At 60.6% G+C, this 27,282-nt stretch overlaps 3 protein-coding genes and 1 long non-coding RNA gene across 5 annotated transcripts; 2 read left to right on the forward strand and 2 right to left on the reverse strand.

The window, feature by feature from the left end:
* Positions 1-6,413: 6,413 nt before the first annotated feature.
* Positions 6,414-9,972, forward strand: LOC128904177 (uncharacterized). The gene is made up of 3 exons (XR_008464426.1): positions 6,414-6,686; positions 9,153-9,236; positions 9,529-9,972. It is a non-coding gene; the product is annotated as an uncharacterized LOC128904177 (long non-coding RNA).
* A 1,167-nt stretch (positions 9,973-11,139) lies between these two features.
* On the reverse strand, positions 11,140-13,447 carry LOC128910479 (acrosin-like). Its single transcript, XM_054203778.1, has 5 exons — positions 13,377-13,447; positions 12,873-13,073; positions 12,277-12,542; positions 11,843-11,988; positions 11,140-11,541 (listed from the first exon to the last, which is right to left on the reverse strand). Exons 1-5 carry the CDS (start codon positions 13,445-13,447, stop codon positions 11,182-11,184), a joined length of 1,044 nt encoding a protein of 347 aa, XP_054059753.1. The 3' UTR covers positions 11,140-11,181.
* A 5,345-nt stretch (positions 13,448-18,792) lies between these two features.
* LOC128902883 (acrosin-like) lies at positions 18,793-21,046 on the forward strand. Its single transcript, XM_054186583.1, has 5 exons — positions 18,793-18,863; positions 19,167-19,367; positions 19,698-19,963; positions 20,252-20,397; positions 20,699-21,046. Exons 1-5 carry the CDS (start codon positions 18,793-18,795, stop codon positions 21,044-21,046), a joined length of 1,032 nt encoding a protein of 343 aa, XP_054042558.1.
* On the reverse strand, positions 20,966-26,649 carry ARSA (arylsulfatase A). Of its 2 annotated transcripts, none has more exons than XM_054186559.1 (8): positions 26,285-26,642; positions 25,741-25,981; positions 25,053-25,271; positions 24,420-24,589; positions 23,824-23,948; positions 23,520-23,647; positions 23,020-23,122; positions 20,966-22,912 (listed from the first exon to the last, which is right to left on the reverse strand). In XM_054186559.1, the coding sequence occupies exons 1-8, from the start codon at positions 26,527-26,529 to the stop codon at positions 22,611-22,613; spliced, it is 1,533 nt and encodes a 510-aa protein (XP_054042534.1). In that variant the 5' UTR covers positions 26,530-26,642; the 3' UTR covers positions 20,966-22,610. The 2 variants fall into 2 exon arrangements, with proteins under 2 accessions (XP_054042534.1, XP_054042544.1); XM_054186569.1 differs by having other exon boundaries at positions 22,694-22,912; positions 23,020-23,150; positions 26,285-26,649.
* Between the last annotated feature and the right edge of the window lie 633 nt (positions 26,650-27,282).

Consider the following 27,282-nt stretch of genomic DNA (forward strand, 5'->3'; position numbering starts at 1 on the left):
TGCAGGCAGCACTCACCACGGGCCATGCACACACATGGGCAATGTCACTGCAGGCAGGACACACACGGGAATGGCGCTCGCTGCAGGTGATGTTCGCTGTGGGCAGCGCTCACCGTGGGCCACGCACACGCACGGGCAGTGTCACTGCAGGCAGCAGACACAGAGGGATGGTGCTCACTGCAGGCTGTGCACGCACACAGGCGGTGCTTGCCACGTGCCACGTGCAGCTGTGGACACTGGTCGTTTGGACGGTGCGTCTTTTCAACGTTCACTCTGGTATGCGTGTGGCTGGTTTGTGTTAAGTCTTGTTCCGTTTGGCAAGGACTGGATGATGTCTCTGGTCCATGTCACATCAGCTCCAGGGCTGTGGTGGCCAGGGCCAGGGCCAGGTAAGGGAAGGGCTGGCTGGCCAGCAGGGAGTAGGTCAGTGCTACAACACACCGGGAGGGCTGCCTGCAAGAGGCGAGAAGAGGCAGCAGCCTCAGACCACTGTCTGAGCAGCTACTCTGTCACTTCAGAGCAGGTCTGTGGAAATGACAGGAGTGCTGAGGTCCCCGGGCTGAGCTGGGGGGGTCTCTGCCCCCTCTGATGGCAGGTTATCAGGTGCAGGCAGTGGTGGTTCACTGCACCCCACGAGGGCTTTGCACAGGCAGTACTCTCCAGATGTCTCTCTTGGAGCACTTTGAAGGGTGTAGGCATGGATCCTGGCAGAGGTCTCCACTCCCACTCCTTGCTCCGTCACACCCCATGGTAGAAGGGCCTCCTGCTCCCTTTGTGTCCACGACACTGAATGCAGCGAGGCACCACCTCAGCCACTTGGCGCTGATGGTACCAGGAGCCTGTGGCTGGGGATATTTCTGCAGGGACTGGCTTTGGCCATGATTTGTCATCTCCATGTTGCACTAACGCACCTGCCTCGCTGGTGCGGGCTGGAGAGGCCAGCAGGCAGACAAGGGGCTGCACATGAGCCAGCAGCTTTGCCGACCAGGGGACCAGGAGCATCTCTCTTGGTGCCCACCTGCAGGTCAGCACGGCCCAGCATGGCATGGCCTGGTGTGCCAAAATTGCGTGGGCGTCCCACAGCCGCCGTGGGGGACACTGGGCTCAGGGAATGCTGCCCTGCCACCACATCCTCTGTAAGCACACAAGGCCGAGCGGGGCACAGCTTCTGGGTACCTCGCGGCACAGCAGGAGTCACTGCATGATGTGGGAAAATGTCCCTGTCACATCTGGGCTGTGGGGTACGAGAGTGCCCGCTGCCATGGCAGGTCGGGGACTGCACGCGTGGTGTCTGGCGGCACATGGGGCCTCCAGAGCGGGGAAGTTGGTGTCTCCACTCGTGTCCTGACAGGAGGAGGGTCGCTGCCCTCCCCACAGCAGAGCCCGGCCCCGGAGTGGGATGGGACCTGCTGCATAAAGCTGACGGCAGCCTCTCCCCTCTCGGCAGCGTGCTAATTAGTGAGGTGCTAAGCCCTGAATATTATTCATTGCTGTGATTACACATTCAGATAAGCACGAGTCGTGCAGTTATTGCCATGTGATTACAGCTCACTCTGGGATTAATCAGGTACCTCTCTCCCTCAAAAACCCTGGAAGTCAGTTGCAGCGATCTGCAGGAGTGGCCGGCAGGTGGGGAGGGAGCTGCCAGGATGGAGACAGAGATGGACAAAGGTGTGGGGATCGTGATGGTGACAGGAATGGAAACAGTAATCAGCATCGGGACGGGAATGGTGCCGGGGTGGACATGGCAATGGGACTGTGAATGGGTCTTGGGCTGGGGGCAGGGGTAGAGATGGTAATTTTGGGAAGGGCCAGTGAGTGGGGCAGGGAGGTAGATAAATCAGAGGAGGCCAAGCACAGTTTGGCTGCAGGGAGTGATTTTGCAGGCACGTATTAACACAGCAGGCTGCTATGAGACCACAGCAGGGTTTGCTCAGCTCGTCTGATGGTGCTCAGTGTGGGGCACAGCTCTGCAACTCTGGGGCTCCTAGAGTGGTGCAGGCACCCCCCGGACAGGGAGGAGCCCCTCCGAGCCAGCAGAGAGTGACCCTCTGCGCCAGAGAGAGAGCAGTTATCCCACAGCCAAGGGAGCAGCACAGGTGGGTGCTCAGGACATGCGTGGAGGCAGCTGGCCAGAGCGGGGCCGGGGCTGCGTCTCACCCATGCAAGCACTTGGGAAGTGACATACCCGGGCAGTCCAGGGCTGCGGACACAGCAGGCAGGATCCTTGGCATCCCTCCCTGGGAGCAGAGGACCCTGCCTGCTGGGGTGTGCTGGCAAGGGGCAGCAAGGCACAAGGCAGGGAGCTGGGGAGCCGGCATGGCTCATGCCAGAAGATGAGCAGTTGCCCCAGACCCCACTGGGGCAAAGTCACTGCCTCACACCTGTACACCTGTCCAGGGAAGATGTCCTGCGGTCATAAGCCCAGAGCATGAAATGCCCCAGGAACCAAAGCTCTGCTGGGCTGCGGGGCAAGGGCCACCGCTGTCCGCCTTGGGGTAACAGCTGTGGAGAGAATATGTGTGCGAGGGACGTGCTCCGTTTCCCCAAGAAACAGAGACTGCAGAAAAGGGGCAACATGCCACAGCATTGCTGAACATGATGTAACTGCCCAAGATCTGCGTGGACTGAGCTCCAGGGACAGCATGCACACCAGAGTCTGCTGTACGTACATCAGATTGCATCTGGGCACAGTGTTCCCCTCCTCACCATCCCTGGTGTAGGCACATCCTGGCGTGCTCACATGGATACCGAGTACAAAGAAGATGCAGACGGGGCATGCTGCCAAGCCTGCCTGCCCGGCTTCCTAATTCAGCAGCACTAGGTGATCATGCCTCCCTGGTCTCTGCCACGACTAAAGCTCTGCATGGCACCTGCTTCCAGTAAGACATAGGCAGACCCACAGCACCACCAGGCAGAGCAGCCGGTGAGCACAGCTCTGTTCTGCGGGGCCGTCCTGAGCACAGGCTGTGGCACACAAACCCATGAAACAATCAGGAACACAATCCTCATGTGCAGCACTCACAGACGGAGCAGGACCTGAGCCCAAGGCACCAGGAGCACACACTGCGCACTCACACCAGCCCAACCCTGGCATCATGACACAGTGACGATGTTATGGTACCCAAAAAGCAGGCACTACCACAGCCAGCTCACACCAGTCTTCTTTGTCCCCATCCCCATGAACTGGTTCCTCAGGAACTCTGGTAACTTCAGGGTCTCATCCTTGTCTCACGTACAATCTGTTACATGGGCCAACAGCCTGGTTCTGATGACTCTTGCCAACATATTTCACCTTTGGTACCAAGGGCACTTGTTCAGCAGTAAAGCTTATAGGCAAAAGGCTCCTGAGGGCAGTTGTGCCCATTCCTCTGGGAGCTGAGGTCACTCATCACCGCCTGCTCCAGGCACAAGCACATCTATAAACGGCCTTTGCAGTAATGGCCAGTGAAGGGCAGAAAGGGACCTGAGGGTGCTGGTGGGCACAGCTCAGCAGGAGCCAGTAGTGTCCCCTGGCACCCAGAGGGCAAACCACATCCCGGGGGGCATCAGACACAGCAAGACCAGAGAGGGGAACGTCCCGCTGTGCTGGGCGCTGGCGCGGCCTCACCTGGAGCTCTGTGTGCAGTGCTGGGAGCCACCATTCGAGAAGGACGTGAAGGTCCTGGAGTGTGCCCAGAGGAGGGCAGCCGAGCTGGCGGCGGGCTGGAAGGCACGTCCTCTGAGGAGCGGCTGAGGACTCTGGGTTGGTCTGGTTTGGAGAGAAGGAGGCTGAGGAGCGACCTCATGGCTCTGCAGCTCCCTGAGGAGGGACGTGGGGAGGGAGGTGCCGAGCTCTTCTGCCCGGGACCCAGGGACAGGACGCCTGGGAATGGTTCAAAGCGGGGCCAGGGGAGGGTCAGACTGGACGTGAGGAAGCATTTCTTTATCGAGAGATTGGCCAGACTCTGGAAGAGGCTTCCTGGAGAGGTGGTCGATGCCCCGAGCCTGTCAGTGTTTAACAGGCAGTGGGACAATGCCCTTAACAACATGCTTTAACTTCAGGCCAGGCAGTTGGACTAGATGATCGGTGTAGGTCCCTTCCAACTGAAATAGTCTATTATTCTATTCTATTCTATTCTATTCTATTCTATTCTATTCTATTCTATTCTATTCTATTCTATTCTATTCTTCTATTCTATGATATGCTATGCTATGCTACTCTACGCTATGCTATGCTAGTCCAGTCTATTCTGCCTCTGCATAGGCCAGTGCAGCCACATGGCTCGGGGGGGACAGGGCTGCAGGAGAGCACAGGGGGTGCCAGATGAAAGCTGTCCTGCTCTGCCTGCCCCTGTGTCTCTGCTCTTCACCAGTCCCCTGTGGCCTGGCCCTGCTGCCCCGTAGTTCATCTCCCAGCACTCCCAGGGATACCCGGCTCACGGTGTTGCTCTCCTGGCTCCTGTCGGTGCTGGCTGCGGCCCTCGGGGAGGCACTGGTGGGGACAGCAGGGACAGAGGCAGGCCCTGCAGTCACATCCAAGCATCCAGAGGTCTTGATGCAGCCTCTGGTGTGACAGCCACAGTGGGGCTGCCTGGTCAGGAGAACCAACTGTCAGGTTGCAAACAAGCTCAGCAGCTGTGGGCAGAGGCTTGGTGCAGGGTGATATCGTGGGCCAGGGACATGGTGTCACTGCGCGGCGGGTGTCGCAGGCTGCCCGGAGCAGCTCCCAACCTACAGCTCCAGCACAAGCCCCACAGCAGGATGCCAGGCCCTCACTCCGAGCCAGCACAGACAAGCTCCAGCTTTACTGCACCACCGAGAAGTCAGACATCAGAGAGTCACAAAGAGCTCATGGGGCAGAGATAACCTGCCGTCTATGCAAAAGGTGTCATGGAGCAGATCCCCCATCCTCTCTTGCCCCATGCTAAATCCTCTCCCACAGCATCCTCTCCGCATGCCCAGAGTGATGGACCAGCACTCACTGTGATACATGGGACTATTACTCTGAACACCGAGGCATTAAATATTGAGCAGCAGTTAAATGCTCATTAGATAGATTTAAACATTAAGACCCAAAGAGCCATTAAATATGCAGTGTGCAGGGTGGGGGGATCTGATGATTGACTGCACACCATCTCCTTTGTGCAGAGCTGCTACAAGCTTCCCAGCCCAACTGAAGTCTCTCTGCGGTAGACATGTCTGCTCCATCTTCTGAAATGTCTCGCAGCAGCCTCCTGCAGCTGCAAGAGGTGGGGGAGAGACGAGCTCTGGGAAGCAGCAGGGTGTGGAAGAGCAGCTCAGCGCAATGAAGAACAGAGCGCATCTCCGGCACAGGGCGGCCCCGAGCAGAGAGCAAGCTCCTGGCATACAGCTGGCCTCACTGCAGGCAGCTGTGGTGGCCTCAGCGGCAGTGATGGAGCTCTGCAGGCAGCTGTGGGGCTGTGCAGGGACAGAGCCTTCCCCTTGGGGCAGGGTCCTGGGGGCACAGCATGGCACCGGACAGGGGGACTTGTGGGCTCCCAGACACCCTGCAAGGTTTCCTCTCTCGCCGCCTCACCTTGCTCTGCCCTCGTGAGCACCCTGCCCTCCACACTCCCAGTGCGCCCCCAGTCACCAGCACCCCAAATGCACTCCAACACTCTTACAAGCTCTGCCCTGACTCCACGGCCGCTGACGCGGCATTCGGGTCCGAGCATCAACCGCCCCAGCCGTGAGTCACAAGGACACGGGGGCTCCCACAGCCTGTGGGATCCTGCTCCAGGGAGCAGTGCAGAGGGATTTCTGGATGCTCTGGACTGCAGCCCCGGAGATGGCTGAGGTCTTACGTGTCCCCAAACCCCCTGCAGGATACACTGTCTGGGGGCACAGCTCACCCTCCAGTTCCAGGCAGAGCAACAAGCAGCATCAAGCAGCGTCCCAAGCCCCGCCACCCAGCCGGGAGAGTGGGAGGGAAAGGCCCCCACATGGCCTGGCCAGCTCGGAGGTGGCTGCAGATGGGGGGGCATCAGTGGTTTTTGGAGAGGGTGATTAGCAAAGGAGAAAAACTGTGCTGCCAGAAGCAGTTTCTTCCCCTGTAACACCTTTCCCTTAACATGTTGTCCTTCAGCCTGCTCTCTCCAAGGCGTTCTTGGTCTGCCACATTTCCCGAGCCCACTCCTCTCCCCTCCGTCTGTTGTGTCCCCTCCTCGCTGCTTGGATCACCCACTGTGCATAACCTCAGCCCCCAGGAAAGCCCCAATTGCCTCCTGCAGCAAAAAGCTGCATTTGGCTCCCATTTGGGAAAAATACCAATTTCCCACGTTAGTTAGTTTGGCACTGAGAATATCCTGCTCTGTTCCCGATGGGCCATGGCAAAGCCAGCGTCGTCCTGCAGTCTGCTTCCTCCCTCTGCTCCTACTCACTCAGCTGCACTCCCAATCTGCTTTGCAGGAAAAGCATCTTCTTGCATGACATGCAACCTGCTTTATTTGAAGGCAAGTCACAAATTATTTCTGCCAGAGCCCTAGTCCCAGCCCGTGCCTGTGCTTTGTGTTCGAAAGGCCTGCTGTCAGCACATCATCCCCATCGTCTGGCAATCGGAGTGCTCATACCAGGGAGGCATGGATCTGCATGGGTGCAGGCAGGGCGGCAGGACAGGGTGAGGAGGGATGGTGGGACATCATCTGAGCTTGGTTTGCACAGACACAAGAATGCAAATTATGGAGGTAGGAACAAGGTGTGGGGGGGGTTGAGGGACCTCTTGAGATTGCAAAAGGGTAGCGTCCCTTCAGTGCCATGAGCTCACAGGGGAACGGGGGGCAGCTCTTGGGCAATGGGACTGCTTTTCCCAGGAAGCTGACCAGCTAATCCTGCCCTATCCTGTGGTCCAGGGAAGCACAGCTGGGTCTTCTCCCCTGTGGCACAGCCCTCTAGGAGTGTAGCCCTCTAGGAGCTTCTGCCACTCACTTCCCATCTTCCCAGCAAGGACCATGTGGGGACAAGTGTCTGTCACGCTCCTAAGGCAGCCCAGAGGGTGGTGGGGCAGGGCTGATGCTGCAGCACCCGCAGCGGAGGAAACGTCACCTCAAGGCCAGCTGCAGCCCCGCTCAGTGCCAAGCCACGGTCCAGGCACAGGACAGACAAACAGATGCTCCAAGCGGCTCTTGGGGACCCTGGTCCCTTGGGATGTGGCAGTGCCCACCTGGGCAGCCGCGGTGGGAGGAGGCAGGTCCCCACACACTGGGTTGGACGCTGCTGCCCCATGTTGGAAAGAGAGAGGCCAGGAACATGGCCAGAGCCTCCCGCTGCTCCTCAGCTCCTGGCCGGCATGTCTGTGCTGGTGCAGGGCAGCAGCCTCTGAGGACAGGGGCAGGCGCGGGCCAGGGAGCACGGCCTGGCCTATGGCAAGCCCCATGGCGGCTGGCCTCAGCCTCCCCCTCACCAGCACCAGCCCGACCCAGCCGCAGGGCCACAGGACCAGCAACCAAAACACCAGCAGAGTCGCGGGAGGTCATCCTCCCCCTCTGCTCTGCCCTGGGGAGGCCACATCTGGAGCACTGTGTCCAGTTCTGGGCCCCCCAGTTCAAGAAGGACAGCGAACTGCTGGAGAGAGTCCAGTGGAGGCTACGAAGATGATCAAGGGACTGGACCATCTCTCTTATGAGGAAAGGCTGAGAGACGTGGTGCTGTTCGGCCTGGAGAAGAGAAGACTGAGAGAGGATCTCATCAGTGCTCATCAATAGCTAAAGGGCGGGTGTCAAGAGGATGGGGTCAGACTCTTCTCAGTGGTGCCTGGTGACGGGACAAGGGGCAACGGGCACAAGCTGGAACACCGGAAATTCCGTCTCAACATGAGGAAAAACTTCTTTACTGGGAGGGTACCAGAGCCCTGGCACAGGCTGCCCAGAGAGGCAGTGGAGTCTCCTTCTCTGGAGATATTCCAAACCCACCTGGACGTGTTCCTGTCCAGCCTGCTCTGGGTGACGGGAGTTGGACCAGATGATCTCCGAAGGTCCCTTCCAACCCCCACCATTCTGTGGTTCTGTGATTCTGAAGCCATTCTGAGCAGGGCTGCAAGAGCCGTGACAGCCTGGGTGGCCTGCAGTGAGCCAGTCCCTGCCATGCTGTTTGAGATTTTCCAGGAGCTCCTTGTTCATCCATGCAGGCTTCCTGACGTTTTTGCCTGACTTCCTCTTAGTTGGAATGCATCGCTCCTGAGCTTGGAGGAGGTCCTCCTTCGCTCCAGGGCTTTATTCTACGGGACTCTCCCAAGCAGATCCTTGAAGAGGCCAAAGTCTGCTCTCCTGAACTCCAGGGTAGCGATCTTATTGTGCGCCCACCTTGTTGCCCTAATGATCTTGAACTCCAGCATCTTATGGTCACTGCAGCCAAGGCTGCCTTTGAGCTTAACGTTCCCCACCAGCCCCTCCTTGTTGGTGAGAACAATGTCCAGCATGGCACCTCTCCTCGTTGGATACTCTGTCCCTTGGAGAAGGAAGTTATCATCAGGGAGTTCCAGGAACGTCCTGGATTGCTTATGCCCTGCTGTGTTGTCCCTCCAACAGATATCGGGGTGGTTGATGTCCCCCATTAGGACAAGGGCTTGTGAACGTGAGGCTGCTCCTGTCTGTCTATACAGGGTTTCGTCCACTTGGTCTTCCTGGTCGGGTGGTCTGTAGCAGACCCCCACTGTAACGTCACCTGTCCCTGCCCTCCCTTTAATCGTGACCCATAAGCTCTTGGTTGGCCCCTCATCCATCCCCAGGTGGAGCTCCATGCACGCCAGCTTGTCATTGACACAGAGAGCAACACCCCCTCCTCATCTCCCCTGCCTGTCCTTCCTGAAGAGCCTGTATCCTTCCATTCCAACACTCCAGTCATAGGAGCCATCCCACCACAACTCCCTGATGCCAACAGATCGTAGACCTGCAGGTGTGCGCGTGTCCCTAACAGCTATTTGCCTCAGCATCCAGGAGACCCCTGTACAGTCCAAGGACACGGGGACTGCTGTAGGCACAGAGAGCAGAAAACGGGCTAGTACACCTGTTGGGCTACTTGTGAGGTCCTGGTAGCTATAGGTAGTTGCCAAGTTTGGTTGTGTTTTTTTTTCTTGGGGTGTGGGAACAGTTTCCATATGTTACAGAAGCCCAGTGCCCCTTACTTTGAGCGACAAGCATTCTCCTTCCCATCAGCTCTTCAACGATGCTATCAAACTGGCAGTTGCTTACAAGCAGAATTCGGGAGATTTCATGGACAAGGTCATGCGAGAACTGGAGGTAAGAAAGGCTCTGCTTCCTGCGCTCCTCCTAAGTGATGAGCAGCTCTGCTTTTTTGCCTCAGGGAAAGCAGAGCCTGTGGCAAAGGGTGAAGCTTTGCAGGCATGGAAAGATTTGCCTTCTGCTGGTGACACCGTGGGCTTTGTGTGCTGCTGGCATCTAGGTTGGAAGGGGTGAGGTGATGACCCTCTGAAGAGCCCACGCTGCCCTAGGCCGAATTTGAAAGAACCGCAGCAGAGCGTAGCTGTTGCTCTCAGGCTTCTCAGCAGTTCCTTCTCCTGCTCCTTTCCAGAACTTCGACCTGCAGAAGAGGAGTGAGAATTTGTCGGATCAAGAGGAGAGCTGCCCTGAAGAGACGCCGCCATCTGCCTAAGCCCCGGACCCTGACTTGTTTTCTCCCTTTGCTCTAGATTTCTGGGGTTAGTTAGAGCTGGCCTTCACAGAGAAAGGTGTTTTTTCTCGTGCCCTGAGAGCTCTGGTGATGGGCAGCTGGGCCTCTGCCCTTCTTGTGGGGGACGGTCTGGGCCTCTGTCCTTGGCTTGGCCTGAGCCACTGCACGTCACGGTCAAGGGCAGGGCGAGAGTAGCCACGCGGTTGCTCGTTACTGCATGCTTCTTCAAGGCAAAGCTCGCCAGGAGAGCTAAGCCACTCTTGCACCTGCAGGGCAGGGTCCTGCCCAGAGGCTTTAACGGTACCCACTGGAGCGGACAAACACTAAAGAAATTTTTTTTCTAAAGCTTTGAGCTTGCATCCTTCCTGCACTTTTGTTGCAAGGCAGCCCAGTTACTCCACAGCGCAAGTCCAGCTGCCAGCCCTCCCCACTGCTTTCGCAGCCCGGCCAGCGCTGCCTCTCTGTCCACCCTGTGATCTCTGCCGCAGAGTTTCTTTGGGTTTTCTTCCCCATTCTGCTACGGAGCAGCCAGCTCCAGTAGACTTCTGAACACGGGGGATTTCTCCCGCCGGGTCTGGTAGAGCCGAATCAGGTGGACTCTCACACCCAGGAGGCTTGTCCTATCCCAGCCCGATGGATGTGGCGGCTGCTGCTCCCGTGGGTCTGCTCAAGAGACTTGTGCTGCATTCCAAAGAGACAGACAGACAGACAGACAGACACACACACACACACACACAGACTTACACAATTAATGTGACCAGCAAAACAGATTGACATAGCCAGAGCAATGCCTTTACCCGCACCCACGTATATGTAACCACCATGTGCATAAACATGAACTCAGTCCAGTCCTTTTCTGCCTTCCCACACGCTCAGTTTACTAGTGAAACATAAACACACCTTCACCCCTAGATTCATAAGCACAGCGTGTTCTCAGATTCCTCAACTAACAATATGGAAGTTAAGTCCATGTAATAGCTGTGGCTGGATGTCAAACTCCTTACGCAGTCATCGGTGCAAACCTCGGGTCTTCCTAGTTCCGTGTCTCCTGGGTCACGAGAGAGTCCAGTTTCAATTTCACTGGTGCATTGCACACACACACACACACACACGCGGGGATCCCACCAGAAGCCGGCCTAAGCCACTTTGCGTTCCCAACTGCTGTCCCCAAGACCTCTAGCCCCCCACGACCTGTGTTCCCTTCTTCCGCTGCCCCCTCACCCTCCTCTGTGACCAGGCACATCGCCAGCCCTCGGGAGCGACTCTTGCCCTTTGTGCCCCACGGTGTGCCTGCAGCCCCACTCCGCAGGTGCTGGGCAGGGAAGTCCTTCCCTTGCACAGGAGACTGAATTGGAGCGAGGCACGGTTAGCTGAGAAAATCGGCAACTTTATTTCAACAACCGTCATCGTCAGCACCCGCATACACTCAGAGGAGCGTGGGCAGGACAGAGCAGGCCTTTGGCACTGAGGCTGCCTTTGGATCGGCAGGTGTTGCCCCAGAAGGAGACGCGGTGGAACGCTGCAGCCTGCGCTGGGTCCTGTGCGTCCTGCTGCTCAAGCCTTTTCCCCTCTTAGGAGCCGCAGGAGCTCCTGCACCCGAGTAAAGAATTCCACCAGCTTCTGTCGTGGAAATGGGCAGGATCCAAACCCGCCCGATTGTGTTGGTGTTGTCTTTGGCCTCTGATAGGGGGTGGAGGTGGTGAGAAAATGACTCCAGTCCCGTGATGCTGGAGTCGCCCTTACTGCGGGGCGCAGTCCCATCTGGACCAGGATCCAGTTGTAGAAGTGCTGCGTGGAGGTGTAGATGCCGGGCTGCCTGGCTCTTGCGCAGCCTCTCCCCCAGCTGGTCAGGCCGACAAGCCAGAAGTATTCCGCACTCTTGTCTTTGCACACCAGAGGACCACCGCTGTCACCCTGCAGCGGAGGAGAGAGGCCTGAGGTGTGTTGGGTGGCCACTGTCAGCACTAGGGCTGGCTGCTGGACGTGTGAAAGAGCGACGTTGTGGGATTGGGATCGGGCAGAGTCCCCGGCCTCTGGGACAAGGCGTGCGCGGGGCAAGGACCCGCAGATGGGGAAGGGGAGGTGAGCCCCAGCAGGGGTGGGGAGCCAGCGGCGGGAGGGCGACTTGGCGGGCAGAGCCCGCCCCGGGGTGTGTTTGGGCGGCTGTGCCAGGGCTGCCTGTGCTGCTGGGGCTGGGCTTGTGGCACGCTCCTACCTGGCAGGTGTCGATGCCACCCTGTGGGTAGCCAGCACACAGGTTGTGGCTGTGGATGGCCCCTCTGTACCACCGGCTGCTGTTGCAGAGGTTGACGTCGATGAGGTGGACCTGGGCCTCCTGCAGGACATCAGCTGATTTTGCAGCTGTGAGCACAGAAAGGAATTAGCACCCAGCAGCTCTTTGCCCGTTCTCCCCTCCCCCCCACCCCGTCTGGTGAACCCCTTGCCCGGGTTCTTGGCTTTGCGTCCTGAAGGCCTTGTACCGCTGTTGCCCTTTGGTCTTGCGTTGGGTAATGGGTTGGGCCCCTCTCTCCGTAGGCGAATGTCCCCACGGCCCGACTCTGGCTTTCCCCTCTGCTCTCAGGAAGCCCAGCCCGTCTCCCCAGTGAGCCAAGCTTGCCCTCGGGACACGAGCGCTTTTGGGGAACTCACATCTTGCAGCCGTGGCACCCCAACCACTGACGTAGCAGGTCGTCAGCTCCGACACTCTCAGCGAGGCGTCGGGCACACAGGCGAGCTGTGTGTAGTAGCTGCACTGGACGGGGTGGTTCAGTTCCAGCAACGCAATGTCGTTGCTCTGTGAGATGTTATTATAGTGCTGGTGAACCAGGAGCCGCCGAATATTGCGCACTTGGACCTCCGGGCCCAGCCGAGACAAGCGGGTGGCCCCGACCACCACGCGCCACATGCTGATGTGCCTGGAAGGAGATGGAGAGGGGGCTCAGAGGGAGCGGAGCCACGTGCTGCAGCAGCCCAGCAGTTCCCTGCCTTCTGCTGCTGCCCCGGGGAGAGGGGAAAGCCGCGCTGCAGAGGGTGCGACGGCCCTGGCGTGCCTCGGGCGCAGGCGATGTCGAGCCGGGGGCTGCTGGGAAGATGCGGCACGAGCGCAGCCTTCTCCCGAGCAGTCTCTGCGCCGGCCCAGGAGAGCCCAGGCACCGGGCGAGGAACCGGGGCGGGAGCAGCACGTGGTGCTGGCACAGGGCACCTGCCAGCGTGGTGGGGACGGCCCCGCTCCCGATCCTCCTTACCTGGCGTTGATGAAGCAGTGGGCTGCCGTGAGGACCCACTGCGAGCTGATGAGGGACCCTCCGCAGATGTGCCCCGTGCCTGCTTCCCAGGGGTCCTGGATGCTGACGATCCAGGGCCAGGCCCCTGGCTGGGCGTCCGTGCCACCCACGACACGCGACGTGCCGTAGTGATAAGCCATGGGCCGCAGCCCGCAGGTCGCTCTGTAACCAGAAACTCAAGAGTGTGCTGCTCCATGGCTTGCTGCTGCTCTGGCTGAGGGTCAGCCGTCCTCCCTCCCCAGCAGGCGCTGCGTGGGCAGCAGGGCCAGGGAACCCCCGGGGCGCGCGTGCGCCCGCCCCTGTTCCTGCTTTGGCCCCACAGACGGGTTGTGCCAGCGGCCTGGGGGCTGGCGAGGCTCTGAGGCTCCCACGTGGGGTTGGGGAAGCTGCGCGGTGGTGGCCACAGGGGACAAGTGAACCCCATAAGGGCTGCCTGAGCTCCCTCCCCGAGCCTCGGCCACTTACCCACAGCTGTCCCACGTGGCGTGCACGGGCCAGCACAGGGCCAGCAGGACGAGGACGAGGAGCAAAGTCATGGCTGGCAGCGGCACGTGGCAGCTGCAAGAACCGCGGGCTCGTCGCCACCAGAGCAGCAGCCGGCACGGTGCCCGCAGCGCTGGCGTTGCCCACGGTGCCCTGGTTGCCAGGGCTGATGTCACACAGTCCCTGGTTCTGCTGGGCACGGTGGTCTCTCGGGGGAAGGGGGAGCAACATGGGGGGTTCCGAGCAGGAGGGGAGGCAGAAGCTGGGCTCGGGCACCCCCGACAGAGCCCCGCTGAACGCTCTGCCTGCGTGTGTGCCCCGTGGCAGGCGGCAGCGCCCGGCTCGGAGCACTGCCTGCTGACAGCCTGCAGGGACAAAGCAACGTGGCATCACAGCCCCTTTGGGGCGTTCACGGCCACCCTGCGCTCTGCAGCCCTTTGCCGCCAGGTCCTTCCCAAAGCACATACACCAGAGAACAGAACTACTACAGGCAGGACGCACGTGGCTGGGTGCTGCAGAGCCCACCTGGTGACAGCCGCGGCAGGCGAGCAGCGACGTGCGAGTGGGGCGAGCCCAGCACCACCCCCCCGGTGCTCGCTGTGTGTGTGCGCACACACACCGGCATGTCGGTTTGTGTCGTGCACTCCGTGTGTGCATGCACTGTGTGTGCGCGCCATGTGTGGGCACACTCGGTGTCTGCGTGCACTTTACATCTCCATATGCACACGGGGGTGCACACAGTAGAGGTGCAGCGTGGTGTAGCTGAGCCTGTGCATACACTACGCGTGTGCACACACCACACGTGTGCGTCCACAGGGCAGGGCGTGTGCTGTGTGCGCGGGCGTTTGTGTGCACACAGGCAGGCTGTCTGTGCGTGCACTTGGTGCGAGTGTGTGTCACGCTGAGTGCGCATGCCTGCTGCTCGCCGCGCACGACCTGCACGTGCCCTGTGTGTGTGGCACTCGGAGTGTTCGTGTGTGTGAGTGTGTGCTGGTGTGCAGTCAGTGTGAGTGTGTGTTGGTGTGCAGTGTGGGGGTGTTCAGAGTTGGTGTGCAGTCAGTGTGTGTGTCAGTGTTCGTTGAATCGCAGAATCATAGAACTGTCTGCGTTGGAAGGGACCTTTCAGATCATCGAGTCCAACCATTGCCCTAACCCTGACAAAAACCATCACTAAACCACGTCCCTCAGCACCACGTCTACCCCTCCCTCAAATCCCTCCAAGGATGGCGTTTCCACCACTTCCCTGGGCAGCCTGTTCCAATGCTTGATAACCCTTTTGGTTAGGGATTTTTTTAGGAATTTTTTTCCTAATATCCAATCTAAACCTCCCCTGGCACAACCTGAGGCCGTTTCCTCTTGTCCCATCGCCTGTTCCCTAGAAGAAAGTCAGTGTGCATTGCTGTGCACTGGCTGTGTGTTGCTGTGCAGTTTGGCTGTTTGTGTCACCCTGTGCACCTCTGTCCGCCCCCCACTCTGCCGTGCCGTCCCTCGCCAGGGCCCGGCCGGGCTCTGTCCCCCCCATCTGCTGCGGGAGCTGCCCACCTACCCCTGCCCCTGCAGTCAGCGGGACCCCAAAGGGGCTCTGGGTGCCCGGGTTCAATATCTGCTTACCAGGATTCGGGGACGCCGAGGGGAGGCAGAGGAGGGTGGGAGGGAAGGAGGGAGCTCACAGCGGGAGGAGGTGGCGGGCACAGAAGATGGTGGCAGGCCATGGGGTCGGCGTAGGGAGGGCGGACGTGGGGTCGGCGTGGGGTGAGGGCAGCGTGCCTGTTACACACGCGCAGGGGAACAGCTCCCAGCTCGGTTTGTCCCCCGGGAGCCGCATCCCTGCGTCCCCCTCATCCTCCGTCCGCCGAGGCTGGGAGCTGGGCCCTGCTGGGAGCGGGGCCGTGCTGAGGATGCCGCTGCTCCCCTCAGAGCTGTGTCACCCCCTGTGCCCTCCTCCGTACAAAGCTGTCGCTGAGCCGGCTCTGCGCTGCTCCCTGCGTAGCGGGGTCTCCCACGCCGCGCTGATGGCACAGGTGGCGTTCCCAGGAGCCACTTGGCACGGAGGGGAAGCGAGCGTGCCCCCGAGGCGGGCTGATGCCGAGGGCTGAGAAGAGCTGAGACGCGGGGAAAAGCTCACCCTGGAGTCGGAGGGCTGCAGACCACAGACCACAAGGACGAGGGTCCGCAGGGCACAGTGGGAGCGTGGCATCCGGGGGGCGGCTGCAGGGCAGCTGCTCCGCCGAGGGCAACTCTGGACCCTTCTCCAGCCCCCGCAGTGGCATCTGTGTGGCGCTGTTGTGAAGCCGAGTGCAGCTCCACGGAGGGACACCTTTCTCAAGCGAGCACTACCAAATTTCGTGCGCAGCAGCCTGTGACTGTGGGTCTGGGGGGGCAGAACAGCAAGGAGAGGGCGCTGCGGGGCGCTGGCTGGCGTGCAGGGGTGTTTGTAGGCTGGGGTGCTGCAACTAGCAGAGGGGTTGGTGCTGTGAAATAGGGTCGCAGGGCCGTTGGCGAGCGTGTGCAGAGCTCCTCTGTGTTGTCTTGACGTGCCGCTTATACAGAGCACTGCAGCAGCCCAGTGACAACAGGCAGAGCTGGAGCAGGGAAAGTGTCTGTCCACGGGGCCAGGCCCTGGAGATAAGTGTGAAGCGCAGGGTGTCCACAGCAGAGGGACCAACGTGCCAGCAGCACACGCAGCCATAGCGTGGCACGCAGGACCAACATATGGACGATGGCTGCCCGAGCAGCAGGGATGCAGGATGGCACCAAGGAGGTGCAGGCATGGAGGGGCTATCAGCAGGGGGCACAGAAAGGGGGCTGAACTGCAGGAGAGAGTCCGTCTCCCTTCCAGGAGAAGGGTCAGAGTCACCGCTGCCTCCTGACGTGGGGAGACCTGGTCCTGCCACCCCAGAGTGAGGAGATACAGCAGGGGATTGCCCCCAGCAGAAGGCCTTGCTCTTCCTGGGCTGAGGGCGGTTCTGGGCAGACATCCTGCAGCTTCCAGGTGGCGGATGGATCTGGGATGTCCCTCCACAGCCCAGTACCACCCCTCACATGCCAGCTGGAGTCTCCTGACGGGCTCTCTCCGCTCCCATTCCTGACATTATTTTCCACAGGCCATGTCTGCTTCTTCCCATCTGCACGCTTAGGCTGTAGGCTGGGTGCCAGGGGGTGCCAGAGATGGTCTGTGTGATGGATGATGCTGCATGGGCATGTAAGACTCTCAAAAAGAAGGTGGTATGGACTGTGGTGATTAGGTGCAGGGCTCGGTCAAACAAGCAAACCGACCAGCGGCTTGCTTCTGAGTGACGGGCTCCTTCACCCTGCCTTGTCTCCCTTTTCCACGCTTGTACCTCCCCCTCACCTTCCCTGTCTCCTCCCTTTCTCTGCCCTTCTCTCTCCTCCCAGACAAGGGACCCAGCCCCGGATATTTCCCCCCTGCTCCCACGTTTGCTCCATCTGTGAAGAGCATTGGTGTTTCAGGCCCTGTGAGCTGGGTCGCCGTGGACTTCCATGGCATTACTGGTGGGGTTTGCTGGGTACTGCTGTCCCTGCCAGAGTCCTCTCCCCAAAATGACCCCAACTCTTCCTTCAGTTATCTGTGAAGTGTGCCCCCCTCTCTCATCAGTTCCCCTTAAACACCTGCAAAATGTGGTGCTGGAGTGGCAGAGTATGCGCAGAAGACAAGCTGTGCTCTCTGAGGCTGCCTCCTGTCTACTCTACGCAGATACGGGGCACCACCTTCAGGTCAATTGTCAAAAAACAAAGCACCCCGAGTGAGCCCGGTTTGTCTGGGGCCCAGTTCTGGTGCCTGGGAAGCCATGCTACGCCTCAAGGGCCTCGAGAGCAGCTCTTGCACTTTCAGAGGGAGCCTGCCCTGCCACCCTGGGCACCGGGCTGCCCCCTCAGCCGTGTGCCTGCCTTCCACCCACACAAGCCAGGATGGCAGCAGGAGGCCGCGGCACCTCTCACCAGCTCTGAGGCTGCTGCGCTTGAGGCCGCTGCCCTCCGCCCTCCGGGGACCCGGCCCGGCTCAGTGAATGCGACGCGCGTGGCTGCTCCTGCTGTTCCCCTGTGGCTGCCCTGTGCTCCCGCGTGTGAGCACGGCTCCACCGCGCAGCTGTAGGAGGCTGGCTGAGGAGACGGGGCCGGTGGAGGGTTGGCCTGGTTTCAGCTGGCACGGAGTTAGTCTCTCTTTCTAGGCATGCTTGTGACAGGAACGTCAAGCATACCTGTTGTTGTAATTGTTGCTGAGTGATGTTTACATTTTGGGAGGACTTTTTTTCAGCTTCCCATAGAACTGACAGAAGGATGGCATGGGCAATGACATACTCCATACCATAGACATCCTGCTCAGTACATAAATGGGGGTTAGCCGGGGGTGGGAATCCGTGATCACTGCTCCAGATGATGACAATTCACCTGGCAGTGAGAGTGCCTGGTGTTACTATTGGTATGAGTAGTGTCATTTGTCTTTTTCTATATCTGGTTCTATTAAACTGTCTTTATCTCAACCCAAGAGGTTTTTTCCTTTTCCCTCCTTTTCTCCCTCTTCTCCCTTGCGGGGGGAAAAGGGTGTGAGTGGCCGCGCGGTGGGGGTTAAACCACGACAAGGATTTACCAAAGCCACTGAGAATGCCAGGTGGGGCTGAGAGCAGGAGCACCCCTCCCTGTCTAAAGCTTGAAACTGCCTGTCTTTGGCCATGCACACCAGGCGCCACAACTGCCCTGGTTGGCGTTGGCCCAGAACAGCACCATAATTCAGAGACAGGGAGGACATGAATCCTGCCGGCGGGCGTTGCTGTGGCTGACACAGCCAGTGTGGGCTGCGCTGTGCCTGCCCGCTGCCGTCCTTTGTGCAGGAGGGTTGACACTCCTTGGCCGTGCTTGACTTATTTGGTTTGCCCATCACTGCTCGCCTGCCGCGGCTGTCACCAGGTGGGCTCTGCAGCACCCAGCCACGTGCGTCCTGCCTGTAGTAGTTCTGTTCTCTGGTGTATGTGCTTTGGGAAGGACCTGGCGGCAAAGGGCTGCAGAGCGCAGGGTGGCCGTGAACGCCCCAAAGGGGCTGTGATGCCACGTTGCTTTGTCCCTGCAGGCTGTCAGCAGGCAGTGCTCCGAGCCGGGCGCTGCCGCCTGCCACGGGGCACACACGCAGGCAGAGCGTTCAGCGGGGCTCTGTCGGGGGTGCCCGAGCCCAGCTTCTGCCTCCCCTCCTGCTCGGAACCCCCCATGTTGCTCCCCCTTCCCCCGAGAGACCACCGTGCCCAGCAGAACCAGGGACTGTGTGACATCAGCCCTGGCAACCAGGGCACCGTGGGCAACGCCAGCGCTGCGGGCACCGTGCCGGCTGCTGCTCTGGTGGCGACGAGCCCGCGGTTCTTGCAGCTGCCACGTGCCGCTGCCAGCCATGACTTTGCTCCTCGTCCTCGTCCTGCTGGCCCTGTGCTGGCCCGTGCACGCCACGTGGGACAGCTGTGGGTAAGTGGCCGAGGCTCGGGGAGGGAGCTCAGGCAGCCCTTATGGGGTTCACTTGTCCCCTGTGGCCACCACCGCGCAGCTTCCCCAACCCCACGTGGGAGCCTCAGAGCCTCGCCAGCCCCCAGGCCGCTGGCACAACCCGTCTGTGGGGCCAAAGCAGGAACAGGGGCGGGCGCACGCGCGCCCCGGGGGTTCCCTGGCCCTGCTGCCCACGCAGCGCCTGCTGGGGAGGGAGGACGGCTGACCCTCAGCCAGAGCAGCAGCAAGCCATGGAGCAGCACACTCTTGAGTTTCTGGTTACAGAGCGACCTGCGGGCTGCGGCCCATGGCTTATCACTACGGCACGTCGCGTGTCGTGGGTGGCACGGACGCCCAGCCAGGGGCCTGGCCCTGGATCGTCAGCATCCAGGACCCCTGGGAAGCAGGCACAGGGCACATCTGCGGAGGGTCCCTCATCAGCTCGCAGTGGGTCCTCACGGCAGCCCACTGCTTCATCAACGCCAGGTAAGGAGGATCGGGAGCGGGGCCGTCCCCACCACGCTGGCAGGTGCCCTGTGCCAGCACCACGTGCTGCTCCCGCCCCGGTTCCTCGCCCGGTGCCTGGGCTCTCCTGGGCCGGCGCAGAGACTGCTCGGGAGAAGGCTGCGCTCGTGCCGCATCTTCCCAGCAGCCCCCGGCTCGACATCGCCTGCGCCCGAGGCACGCCAGGGCCGTCGCACCCTCTGCAGCGCGGCTTTCCCCTCTCCCCGGGGCAGCAGCAGAAGGCAGGGAACTGCTGGGCTGCTGCAGCACGTGGCTCCGCTCCCTCTGAGCCCCCTCTCCATCTCCTTCCAGGCACATCAGCATGTGGCGCGTGGTGGTCGGGGCCACCCGCTTGTCTCGGCTGGGCCCGGAGGTCCAAGTGCGCAATATTCGGCGGCTCCTGGTTCACCAGCACTATAATAACATCTCACAGAGCAACGACATTGCGTTGCTGGAACTGAACCACCCCGTCCAGTGCAGCTACTACACACAGCTCGCCTGTGTGCCCGACGCCTCGCTGAGAGTGTCGGAGCTGACGACCTGCTACGTCAGTGGTTGGGGTGCCACGGCTGCAAGATGTGAGTTCCCCAAAAGCGCTCGTGTCCCGAGGGCAAGCTTGGCTCACTGGGGAGACGGGCTGGGCTTCCTGAGAGCAGAGGGGAAAGCCAGAGTCGGGCCGTGGGGACATTCGCCTACGGAGAGAGGGGCCCAACCCATTACCCAACGCAAGACCAAAGGGCAACAGCGGTACAAGGCCTTCAGGACGCAAAGCCAAGAACCCGGGCAAGGGGTTCACCAGACGGGGTGGGGGGGAGGGGAGAACGGGCAAAGAGCTGCTGGGTGCTAATTCCTTTCTGTGCTCACAGCTGCAAAATCAGCTGATGTCCTGCAGGAGGCCCAGGTCCACCTCATCGACGTCAACCTCTGCAACAGCAGCCGGTGGTACAGAGGGGCCATCCACAGCCACAACCTGTGTGCTGGCTACCCACAGGGTGGCATCGACACCTGCCAGGTAGGAGCGTGCCACAAGCCCAGCCCCAGCAGCACAGGCAGCCCTGGCACAGCCGCCCAAACACACCCCGGGGCGGGCTCTGCCCGCCAAGTCGCCCTCCCGCCGCTGGCTCCCCACCCCTGCTGGGGCTCACCTCCCCTTCCCCATCTGCGGGTCCTTGCCCCGCGCACGCCTTGTCCCAGAGGCCGGGGACTCTGCCCGATCCCAATCCCACAACGTCGCTCTTTCACACGTCCAGCAGCCAGCCCTAGTGCTGACAGTGGCCACCCAACACACCTCAGGCCTCTCTCCTCCGCTGCAGGGTGACAGCGGTGGTCCTCTGGTGTGCAAAGACAAGAGTGCGGAATACTTCTGGCTTGTCGGCCTGACCAGCTGGGGGAGAGGCTGCGCAAGAGCCAGGCAGCCCGGCATCTACACCTCCACGCAGCACTTCTACAACTGGATCCTGGTCCAGATGGGACTGCGCCCGGCACCAACAGCTACCCCGACACCACAGCCAGCCTCCACCTTCACCCCCTATCAGAGGCCAAAGACAACACCAACACAATCGGGCGGGTTTGGATCCTGCCCGTTTCCACGACAGAAGCTGGTGGAATTCTTTAATCTGCTGCAGGAGCTCCTGCGGCTCCTAAGAGGGGAAAAGGCTTGAGCAGCAGGACGCACAGGACCCAGCGCAGGCTGCAGCGTTCCACCGCGTCTCCTTCTGGGGCAACACCTGCCGATCCAAAGGCAGCCTCAGTGCCAAAGGCCTGCTCAGTCCTGCCCACGCTCCTCCGAGTGTACGCGGGTGCTGACGATGACGGTTGTTGAAATAAAGTTGCCGATTTTCTCAGCTAACCGTGCCTCGCTCCAATTCAGTCTCCTGTGCAAGGGAAGGACTTCCCTGCCCAGCACCTGCGGAGTGCGGCTGCAGGCACACCGTGGGGCACAAAGGGCAAGAGTCGCTCCCGAGGGCTGGCGATGTGCCTGGTCACAGAGGAGGGTGCTCAGAGCCACCGTGGGATGGAGAAGACCGGCACATTGAGCATAGGAAGCCATGATGTGAGATGCAGACAGCTCTGGGATATGCATTAAGCACACGAGCTGATGAGCAGGGCCTGGCATAAGCCTCAGACAAATGAGCTGACCCTGGGAAACTCCTGAGCATGACAAGAGACATTGCCGACCACAGGGAGCAGCAGAGTGAGAAGCCGACAGGAGTTACGGTGCCATAAGGAAGAGCCAGATTTCATGGGTACTTATGGGGGATGATGAGAGAGGAGGGCACACTTCACAGATAACTGAAGGAAGAGTTGGGGTCATTTTGGGGAGAGGACTCTGGCAGTACCCGGTGCAGGTGGGTCCGGAGGCCTGGCTGCCAGCAACGGCAGAAGGGAACAGACGTCACAGGGACCGCGCCGTTGGAAACACCGCGTGTCCGGGGCCAGCTTCTGGTGGGAGCACTGTGTGTGTGTGCAATTCACTGGTGAACTTGAAGCTGGACTCACTCACAAGCAAGAGGACAGAGACCCTTTCAGCCATGTGGGTGGCATGCGGTTGCAGCCCACTTGATTGATCAGCCCCAGCATCCACAGACGTTACAAGAGGACCTGGCCTGCCAACACCAGCCACATCTCCACCTCCTGGAGTCATGAAGGACTTGGAGGTGCTTGAGCATGCACACCCTGACCTCTGTCCTGCCTAGGCATCTCCCCTCTGCCCTGGCTGCGCAAGGTCCTGCCTCAAGCTGCCAGGACCATCCATCCCATGCTTCTCTTGCGGTGCTCCTGGACCATCCTGAGTGACAGTGCTGCAGCTCCCAGCTCTGTTCCCCCCGCAGGGCACTCAGCATGCCTCCAGCTGAACTGGCATCTCTGGACTCTGGGGCATGCCCTTTGCTTCATCTTGGTCATGGTTTGCAAGGAGCTGTTCTGGCTCTGGAGATGATGCTGTATCGTGGTCCCTCCCTGAACAAGTCAGGGTTTCTGTCAAGAGGCCTCATCTTGAACATCCAACACAGAGCACAGGGTCCACCGACCTGCAGTCCTTGCAGGGTTGGTAATCTTCCCAACCCAGTTTGCTACCCCAGCACCCCATTAGTCAGAGGCGTCACTGAGACAAAGCTACAGGGTAGCTCAGGCTCAGCTTGGTTAGTCGGGGGCATTGGGGGGGTCTGGTGTGTTTGGGATAGAGTTACAGCGTGGAGCAGCCTAAGGGGATGGAGCAGCCAGAGGCTAGGAGCAACGGCAGCAGGAAGGCTTAGGAGTGCAGTTTGGTACGCAGCAGGGCTGTAGGGTGGGATCCCTGCCCTTCCTGATCTGGCTTTCCCCAAACTCCATGCGCTGTTCAAAAAGCACTTTCTGCAGCTTGATCTCCTTCAGGACCTGCAGAACCTCTGGCCCCGCGCCACTCTGCAGCAGATCATAGTTCTCGGCTGGGTCTGACTCCAGGTCAAAGAGCAGGGGGGGCAAGTGAGGGGTGAGCGGGGTCAGCCCGTGGCAGGCCTGGTCTGGGGTCGTATCGCTGTGAAAGGAACCTGCAAAAGAAACCCCCAGCTCAGTTTCTTCTCTTTGAACTTTGGACAGCAAAACCATACAGGACTTCACAAAGCTGCCCACGGAGAGAAGAGGTGGGAACACTAACCTTGTGTGAAGTAATGAGCCTTGTACTTCCCAAGCCTGACAGCAAAGGGGCCGTGCAGTGGATCGGGGGACGGCGGGTAGAAGAACATCATCTGACGGGGACTCTGTGGGAAGCAGCAGAGCCAGGCTCACCTGTGCAGTCATGAGGCTGAAGAGCCTGGAACAGACCAGGCAGAGACTCCAGGGAGTCACACAGGAGCCCCAGTACTACAGCCAGGACGTGGCCAGAGCGGGGGAAGCTGACGAGCAGCAGCATCCCATTTGCTCCCTACTCAAAGCTCTGTCCATCCACTGCAGCCATGGGGGTTTGGCCTGGGAACATGCTGCACGTGTTAGAGCTGAGCAGCCTGGGGAAGCCCAGGAACTCCATGGCATGACCCTACCAGCCAAAAGGTCCCAGCTCATGGGTCTCCCCTGACCACCAGCTGGTTCGACTCATCAGGCATGCAGCTCCAGCCCCACACCCAGCCCTCATGCACAATGCTTGCCCACAGGACTCACCTTGCCTGACCCGAACAACACTGGACTCAGATCATAGCCATCCAGGGCAACTTTGGGAAGAGCTGCTCCAGCCAGCGTAGCCAGGGTTGGCAGGATGTCCAGGGTGCTTGCCATCTCATGCGTCACTCCTGTCACCCACCACAGCAAGGCACAAGGAAAGGTTCAAGCACCCGATCCCACTCCCATCCCTGCCATTCTCACTTCTCTCACACCCTCTGCTAGTCCCGGGGCAGCCAAGTGGCCATGACACCCCTGCCCTGGCTGGCATCAGCATGCAAAAGGCACAAGCAGTGCCAAGTCTCACCTGGAGTGATACGGCCTGGCCAATAAGCCACTGCTGGTTCCCTCATGCCACCTTCGTATGTTGTGCCCTTCCCACACTTCAGAAGGCCAGAGCTGCCTCCACGTGCCATCCGCATAGTGGAGGGGCTGTGAGAGAGAATGACTTACCATCCATTTCACAGGTTCAAGCTACCCCTTCCCCTGATGCTGCCGATGGGGCCATGACGAGAGACACATGGTGCCAGCAAGTCACACCACCATCTTTCTCAGCCTTGTGAGGTAGGAGGTGTGGGGCAGGTGAAGAAGACCAATGCCACCCACACACAAAGGGAATCAGGGTACATTTGGGCTGCTGCATGCTCCTGGCTCAAACCCTGTGAGGTTTCTGCCCACGAGGAGGGGCACAGCTGAGCCACAGGAACAAGGAGCAGATCATGCACTGGGTCCTCTCCAGAGCAGCATACACCTCTTGCCTCACTTCAAGTCCCTGGAGTCTCATCTGGCAATGTCACACCACATCCCATTTGCCCCAGTCAACCAATGCCTCATTCCAGTTCCCCCACGACACAGCAGCAGAATCTTACCAGTCACAAAGTCCCCCCTCCTGAGCCCACTCACCCATTGTCAGAGGTGAAAAACACCAAGGTTGTGTTTGCAAGACCATTTTCCTCCAGGGCCTGCAGCAGCTGTCCCACTGAGCCATCAAACTCTAAGAGTGCATCACCAAATGGCCCCCGCAGCGACTGCCCTGCGTACTCCTGGCTTGCAAACTGGGGGTAGTGTGTATGCTGGAGAAAGAGCAGAGAAGACTGCTATGTAAACTCCTAGAGCTGCAGCTGGTTCCCAGTTCACCCGAGGACAGTGAGCACCCCAGCTAGGACATGGAGATATGTGACAATACCCATGAGATGAGAGGAGGCTTGTCCCCAAGTTCAGAAACATTTCCCAGAAACGGCAGAAAGGAGCTGAGCCCCAGGAGAGGATGTGGAGTCCCAGAATGGGACGTTTTCCCAGGTGAACTCCTGTCCCAGAGAAGTGGGCAAAGGTCCAGAAAGAAGCAGCCCAAGAACATTATCAGAACGGTGCTGCCACAAGACCTGGACCTTGGTAACAGCAACTGCAGGTCATCCAGGAGCAGGTGTTGACTGCTCAGCACAGGCTGCAGGAGCTGAGATGTTTCCCGGCTCTCCCCACAGGACAAAGGCTCCCTCCCCCACCCTTGCACCTGGAACAGCCCTCCCCTTCTCCTACGTGGGAGGCATAGTAGAGCAGGAAGGGGCGGCCTCGTTGCGCACAGTCAGCGATGAAGTCCCGGGAGAATTTGTTGTAGAGTGGCACCAGATCAGGGAAAGATACCGGCTGCTGCACGATGCTCTGGTTCCAGAGCAGTGGGACTGTCACCAAGCCTTGGTCACAAGTCCCAAAGCACTTGATGTCAGGTGGGAAGCAGGTGAGATTCTGGCAGGGGCCCTGGAGAGAATAAATAACGCTTTGTCTTTTCCCTGTGTTGCAAGACAGGGAGTGGAGCAAAGTCTCACAGCAGCCCACCACCAGGTCCTACGGGCACCCTTTGGGCAGCCATTCCCAGAAACCCAGGGGCCTGCCCACCCTAGAACTGAGCAAGGACCACACTGCCCTAACATCATTTTCTCCTGGCAGCAATTCAGATGTTTCTTTGTAGCCCAGAAGCTGACCTTGACAAAGGGCACATGTCCCCACGCACAACTGCCACCCACATTCTGCAAAACTGACCTATCATAGGAGCACCTCATAGACGGGCTTTCCCCACCAGCACCCCCCTCTCCTGCCTGCAGCCACCCACACCCATCTGCCCAGGCAAGCACGAGCCTGGCCTATCTGTTTTCAAGCAAGCTTCATCCTTCAGTCACTCTCCCCACCCAGCCCCGGGACACCCTTCAGGGCTTGACAGGCCTCTCACCTGGTCATGGGAGTAGGGCACCCCCAAGAAGTGGTCAAAGCCCTGGTGGATGGGCAGGAAGGAGCCATTAAGCCCCAGGCCAAGGTGCCACTTGCCAACCATGGCTGTGGCATAGCCCTTAGCCTTCAGCACCTCTGCAATGGTGACCTCAGAGAGCGGCAGGCCCCCCCGCGAGTCCGGGTTGAACACACCGGGGTAAACCCCCGAGCGCATCTGGAACCGGCCGGTCAGCAGGGCTGCCCTAGGGGCGAGAGAGGGGAGACAGGTGTCACACGCTGGGCGCAGTGCGGTCGTGGTGCCCAACCGCCACAGAGGGTGCCCCGTTCCTCGGGGCCTGGCAGCGCAGCTCCCCGGTGTCCCAGCTGCCACTGCCACCTCCCCTGTCCATGGGGACACTGCAGCCGAACCTTTGGGCCTCCTGGGACGCGGCACCCCCATTCCTGCCAGCGCTGCAGCTCCCCAGCCGGGTGCCCAGCCCAGACTCGGAGCTTCCTCTGTGCCCGCCCGGGGCCCCGCTGCAGCCGCCAGCCGGCGGGGGACGTACCGGGAGGGACTGCACACCGAGGAGCTGCTGTAGAAGCTGGTGAAGCGCAGCCCTCGGGACGCCATTCGGTCCAGGTACGGCGTGGCGGAAGAGGGGTGCCCGTAGCTCCCCAGGTCCCCGAAGCCCAAGTCGTCCGCCAGCAACAGGACGAAGCTGGGGGGGACGCCGGCGGCTCCGCGCAGGGCCAGCAGCGCCAGGGCCCACGGCAGGGCCGGCAGCGCCAGCGCCCGGCCCCGCGGCCCCATGGCGATGGCGCTGCCACCCGGGGCGGCCCCGCGGTACGCGCGGTCAGCTCGGGCTGCAGCCCTGCCCCCCGCGCTCGGCTGCGCCCGGCTCGGCTCAGCAGGACCCGCCGCCCCGCTCCGCCTCTTCCCGCCCCGCGCCGGCGGCCCCGGGACGGGCGAGACCGAACGCGCCGCGCCACCGCCCGCTGACCCGCGCAGGCGAGCACGTGACCCGGCGGCGGCGCGGGGCACGCCGGGAGCTGTAGTCCGCCGCCGGCCCGCGCCCTTCCCTCGCCGCCGCTGGTCCCGCGCCGCCGCCTCCCGCACCGCCCTGCCCGGCGCAGGCGGCCGCCGGAGACACGAGCCCGCCCCCGGGTGCCGCGGTCGAGGGTGGTTTGTTAACAACAGCTGGGGCCCGTCCCCGGCCTCCCTCCTGCGGCGGGCGGCAGGCTTAGCCGGACCGGCCCGGCCCGGCCCAGGCCGCTGCTCCCGCCCTCCGGGAGGGCAAATGAAGGCGCTGCTCTCCAGATGCTGCAGGGTGCAGACGCCCGTGGGGCGGGCAGAGAGCGCGGCCTGATTTGGGGCAGGCTGGGCGCTGTGGGAGCCCCGGCACTTCTCAAAGCCTGTTTCCGTGCAGCAGTGGCAGTTTCGTGTTCGGGCTCAGGGATGGCTGGTTGAGCCCGGCCGTAGGAGCAGGTCAGTGACTGGTAACCAGAGTGAGGAAGGGACAGTGCAAAGAGCAACAGCAGCTCTCTGGTGGAAGCGAGTGATAAG

This window comes from Rissa tridactyla, chromosome 1 (genome assembly GCF_028500815.1).
Source record: "Rissa tridactyla isolate bRisTri1 chromosome 1, bRisTri1.patW.cur.20221130, whole genome shotgun sequence".
Classification (NCBI taxonomy): domain Eukaryota; kingdom Metazoa; phylum Chordata; class Aves; order Charadriiformes; family Laridae; genus Rissa; species Rissa tridactyla.

What these genes read in the sequence shown, in the direction of transcription:
- LOC128902883 (XM_054186583.1), top strand. Translation starts at nt 18,793, where the DNA reads ATGACTTTGCTCCTCGTCCTCGTCCTGCTGGCCCTGTGCTGGCCCGTG. An exon ending in CACTGCTTCATCAACGCCAG is followed by an intron (nt 19,368 to 19,697) that starts GTAAGGAGGATC and finishes ATCTCCTTCCAG; the next exon opens with GCACATCAGCATGTGGCGCG. An exon ending in GTGGCATCGACACCTGCCAG is followed by an intron (nt 20,398 to 20,698) that starts GTAGGAGCGTGC and finishes CCTCCGCTGCAG; the next exon opens with GGTGACAGCGGTGGTCCTCT.
- ARSA (XM_054186559.1), bottom strand. Translation starts at nt 26,529, where the DNA reads ATGGGGCCGCGGGGCCGGGCGCTGGCGCTGCCGGCCCTGCCGTGGGCC. An exon ending in TGCTCTACTATGCCTCCCAC is followed by an intron (nt 24,590 to 25,052) that starts GTAGGAGAAGGG and finishes CTCTTTCTCCAG; the next exon opens with CATACACACTACCCCCAGTT. An exon ending in GGCTCATTACTTCACACAAG is followed by an intron (nt 22,913 to 23,019) that starts GTTAGTGTTCCC and finishes TTTCTTTTGCAG; the next exon opens with GTTCCTTTCACAGCGATACG.
- LOC128910479 (XM_054203778.1), bottom strand. Translation starts at nt 13,447, where the DNA reads ATGACTTTGCTCCTCGTCCTCGTCCTGCTGGCCCTGTGCTGGCCCGTG. An exon ending in GGGTGCCACGGCTGCAAGAT is followed by an intron (nt 11,989 to 12,276) that starts GTGAGTTCCCCA and finishes CTGTGCTCACAG; the next exon opens with CTGCAAAATCAGCTGATGTC. An exon ending in GTGGCATCGACACCTGCCAG is followed by an intron (nt 11,542 to 11,842) that starts GTAGGAGCGTGC and finishes CCTCCGCTGCAG; the next exon opens with GGTGACAGCGGTGGTCCTCT.